A 5,000-nucleotide genomic window follows, 5' to 3' on the forward strand; every position below is an offset into this window, starting at 1 on the left:
AGAGATTCTCTCTCTCTCTCTCTCTCTCTCTCTCTCTCTGTGTGTGTGTGTGCATGTGTCTGTGTCTGTGTGAATACAGAGTCTTTGCTTGTTGCCTCTTTTCTGACTGACTGAATGGGTAGAAATAAGTATGGGTAAGTATGTATGGGCACTGTTTGATTGACAGATGGAACAGCCTATCAGTGTCACCACACATGGAGATGAATATTTGGCTTGTCATCTCCGCCCTGGGTAGTTGCTGTAGAGCGATACAGGCTTAGTAAGAACATGGGGTTCGCAGACAGGATGTCTTTGTGTGAGTGTGTGTGTGCGTGTGTATGAACACAAGTACACTGACCAATAAATGTGTGTGTACTGTGTACTGCATGTGTGTACACAAGCTTGAATGCTTTACATTGACAAGCATGACAGGTAAAATTATCAGTTTACAGATCTGGATCTCTCTCTCTCTCTCTCTCTGTGCGTATGTGCGTATGTGTGTATGTGTGTGTGTATGTGTGTGTGTGTGTGTGTGCGTATGTGCTTGTGTGTGTATGTGCGTATGTGTGTATATGTGTGTATGTGTGTATGTGTGTGTCTCACCTGAGATGACCTCAAGAAGCAGCATGAGTTTGAGTCCATCTCTGAAGTCCTCCTCAATATTCTCAATCTGAGTTCCTGCTTTCCTCAAGTGGGAGTTACACCATGCTGTGAATGTCTGAGAGAGAGGGGGGGTGAGAGGGATAGAGTTATAATCTAATCATTCTTTCAACGGTCTGCATTTAAGATGGTCCCACAGCGCTGGCCAGCAGTAAATTGATTAGTACAGATTTTAGATGTCGACTCCCCAGTGTCAATCATTTGGGTTCTGCAACTCTGCTACTGTCTAATAATGGAGCATCAAGCTATTTGACATGGAGTAAGAGAGGGTGAGAGAAAGAGAGAGAGAGAGAGAGACAGAGAGAGAGAAAGAGAGAAAGAGAGAGGTGGATGCAGAGAGGGCAAAAACGGCCTTGGTCTCTTGTTGCCATGGCACCTCAGAGGAGCGGCTTTTCGGATGGAAGGTTCCGGCATGCTGAGAACGTTAACAACGAGATGGAAAACAGCTGTAACCAATCGACGGCACCAGAACAGGAGCCAGAACACACACACACACACACACACACAGATCCCCCTTTAATTACACCCTGCCAGTACCTTGACAATGTGCAATCACACAAATACACACACACACACACACACACAAAAACAAACAAACAAAAAAACTGCATAACCTGTGGGAGTCTCCAGAGAAATGGCATTAATAGCCCACCTTCTGACTTCCCACTCACTCATTCACACACACACACACACATACAAAACTGTGCAGTACAGTTGCAGGCTTCATGCAGTCATCCCAGATGCCGGATTCTCTTTTTATGTGAGGCTGAGGGAGCCCTCCCAAGCAAAGGAATACTGTACACAGCATGGTGTGTGTGTGTGTGTGTGTGTGTGTGTGTGTGTTTAATGTAAAACAGACGGCTAAATGGATGTTACATATGCCAAGTGCTCTACTCTACCCAACACACACACACACTAACACTGCAACCAAATAACAGATGAGCAGCACACACACACACACACACACCAGTAACGGACAGTAAGAAGTTCAGGTCATACACACCCTCTAATCCTCTTTAAGGAGATAATCAATAAAGCAGACTTGAGACTGGCCCTGGTTGACACATGCACACACACACACACACACACACACACACACACACACACACACACACACACACACGAGACAGAGAGAGTATCTGGTTTAAAAGCACTTTAGACTGTAACCTTTCACCTAGAAACATTCACCTGCTCTGAACTAACAACTTAATGACCCAAAAATGCCTAAGGCTACAGTCACTGTTTTCTCTCTCTCTATGTCCCTCCCATCTCTCTTTTCTCTCTCTCTCTCTCTCTGTCTCATTTCTCCTTCTTTTCTTGTATCTCTTGTTCTATCTCTTCTGTCTCTGCCAGCTTTCAAAGGAGGGTATTTAAAACACAATCCTTATTCAAGAGTATGATGCAATAAAAAAAAAACAATTCAAAAGCCTCTCTCTCCTCTGCAGAATAGTAACATTATGCAAACACACACACACTGTAAACACACACACACACACACACACACATATACACACACTGCACTGCAGTAAAACAGTAGGAACATTCAGCCTCATATTAAATCCTGGGAAAGCCTGTAGAAACAGCCTACAGTGTGCAGTGAGGGACAAACAGAATTAGGACACGAGGAGTATCCTCTGTACTCCCACTGGAAGTATGCACTCACAGACAGACACATATGCAGATAGAAGTGCAGAAATAAAGTGCACATATTCATGCGCGCGCACACACACACACGCACACGCACACACACACACACACACACACACACACACACACACACACACACACACACACACACACACACACACACACACACACACACACACACACACACACACACACACACACACACACACACACACACACACACACACACACACACACCAGAATGCGGGATCCACAAAGCTGAGGCTGATTTGAAGCTTTTGACTGATGTGGCAAAACAGTTTGAAGTGTTGTCAAAACCAGTCATATATTTCCACTATCAGTCATAACTCTTTCTCTGCCTTTTTTTCTCTGAGATCTGTCTTTTTTCTCTTTTCTCTGCTTCTCTCTGTCTTTGCCGCCCCCCCCCCCCCCGCCCCCTCCTGTCTCTCCTACTCGCTCTCTCTTCCCTCGTCTCTCTGTTTCCTCAGCTCTGAAAACATTTCCTGTAGCTTAGCCCAGTCCATATTAGTACAATCCTTCAACTTGGACAGGTCCAGCCTACAGAAACTCTGGATAATCCCTGCGGCACCACACACACACACACACACTCACTGTAAACAAACAAAGTACTGTCTGTAAATTGTAAACATGCGCTCTCGGACTCATCAACACAAGCATACCAGCTGAAATGCGCACACACACACACACACACACACACACACACACACACACACACACACACACACACACACCTAACAGAGAGAGAGAGAGACACATGGGAAAAGGATCCAATGGCATCCTGTCTGAAACAGGAAATTATTTTTCATTGATGCTGCCAATTTCTGGAACATTTTCCTGGCCTAACAGAACACCCTCACAGGCCAATAGCAGCACAGCAGAACAACCGCACAAATCAATGGCAGTCTCACAGAACAGCTACAATATCCAATGGCATTCCAGCAACGCTACTATGGCCTAACAGCAGTAAGAGCAATACCAATATCAACATCACAAACACCAATAACAATAGTGCAGGGGCAATTACACAGTCAGATGACCCACTGGGGTAACAAACAGAGCCATTAAAGAGCCACATACCATACATGCCTAAGAAGTAATAAACATGTTTATTTGGCCGTATTATTTTTCCGCCTGAACAAAGAACTCCCTTTAATTGTTTGAGAATAGTGCTCTATAATGTCATTGTTGTTGTTTTTTTTGCTTTTTAAGTATATGAGGAGTTGACAAACACTTGAGTTGAGAATACACGTAAGTGCACTCAATGAGCAGTCAGTTGTCGTCTGTATTTCATATGGTAATCGCTGGATGCTTCATAGGCAGCAGAGGCATGTAGGCTATTGCAGGATAGAGATGCTGACAGTCGTGAGGTGACTGACTGCCAGCCCACCTTGTGACACTTCAGCAGTCTCTTTGGCTTCAGTATAGCTAGCATAGGCTAGCATGTACACAGTGTGTAATACACACACACACACACACACAAACACACACAGGCTGTAAACACAAACATGCTCCTAGTTTCTTCCTCTGCTTGGGAAGGGGGATGAGGGGGTGCTCTGTTACCACGGTGATGCAGCAACTGTGTGGGTGGCAGAGGAGAGGAGAGTATGCCAACACACACACACACACAGACACACACACACACACACACTAACAGCTTTAGACATAAGCAGGCTGGCACAGATGGACAAAAAGATGCACAGTTAATGCATCATCATGAGACACTCTCTCCCCCCCCCTCTCTCTCTCTCTCTCTCACACACACACAGACACACAGCTCCGCTGTATGGGGTGGTAGAATCTCTCCCAGAACTTACACTGCACTTTCCACTGGCAGGAGAGAGAGAAGAAATGTGGTGCAGTGTTTCCCAGAGAACTGAATTCCATTTGTGGTGGTTGGCTTGCAGAATTAACTTGAATGCAACAGTTTTTGACAAATTAGCACAGCGTGGCTATGATGCTAACCAGATTTAAGCACAATTTAGTACAACCTGGAAAATCATTGTGTGGTGGTCAATGTTGATATTGTGGTGGGCCACCACAAATAAGTCAATGTATGGGAAACACTGGTGGTGCATTTCTTCCAAGCTATCACACTCTGGATGTGTGTTTGTGTGTGTGTGTGTGTGTGTGTGTGTGTGTGTGTGTGTGTGTGTGTGAGTGTGTGAGAGAGAAAGAGAGAGTCTACTTGCAACAAAAACAGCCTCCACCAATTCATTGAGCACATTTATCTCAATCACATCCACATTCACACATACAGAGGAAAACCCACACAAAGGTGAACGCGGTGATGTCGGGGTGATTGAGTATGTGGCCCCAGGTATTTCCTGCGGATACTTCATGATACTCAAACTTAGTGTACAGTCAGCAAGTATGGCCACAGACATAGGTGCACACACACACACAGACATATACACACACACACATACAGACACTGTCGCTGAGACAGCATTGTAATGTGTACACATAATGCATGCACACAATGGTGGTGTGTATATGTCCATTCATATGCCATAAAAAGTACACACTCAGCTTAAAAAGGCATGTATAGATCCACATTCCCACTCAAGCACAAGACTTAATGCATAGACCTGCACACTAGGTGTTCCAGGAAACATGCTTCATGTGCAGATACAATAAAGAGTGAGCGTGAGAGAGAGAGAGAGAGAGAGAGAGAGAGAGAGAGAGAGAGAGAG

General features: G+C 45.0%; 1 protein-coding gene across 4 annotated transcripts in view; it reads right to left on the reverse strand.

Moving 5' to 3' along the window:
• actn1 (actinin, alpha 1) overlaps positions 1 to 5,000 on the reverse strand; it is a 42,299-nt gene that overhangs the window by 22,872 nt on the left and 14,427 nt on the right. For all 4 annotated transcript variants that reach the window (XM_076300650.1, XM_076300647.1, XM_076300649.1 and 1 more), the window contains exon 2: positions 580 to 697. In XM_076300650.1, the coding sequence (XP_076156765.1) occupies positions 580 to 697 (118 nt within the window). The remainder of the gene's footprint in view (positions 1 to 579; positions 698 to 5,000) is intronic.

The sequence above is a fragment of the Alosa pseudoharengus genome, unplaced genomic scaffold (genome assembly GCF_046254945.1).
Source record: "Alosa pseudoharengus isolate Yale_2024_CS ecotype anadromous, Long Island Sound unplaced genomic scaffold, YU_APseudo_1.1 YU_APseudo_1.1_scf_22, whole genome shotgun sequence".
Taxonomy (NCBI): domain Eukaryota; kingdom Metazoa; phylum Chordata; class Actinopteri; order Clupeiformes; family Clupeidae; genus Alosa; species Alosa pseudoharengus.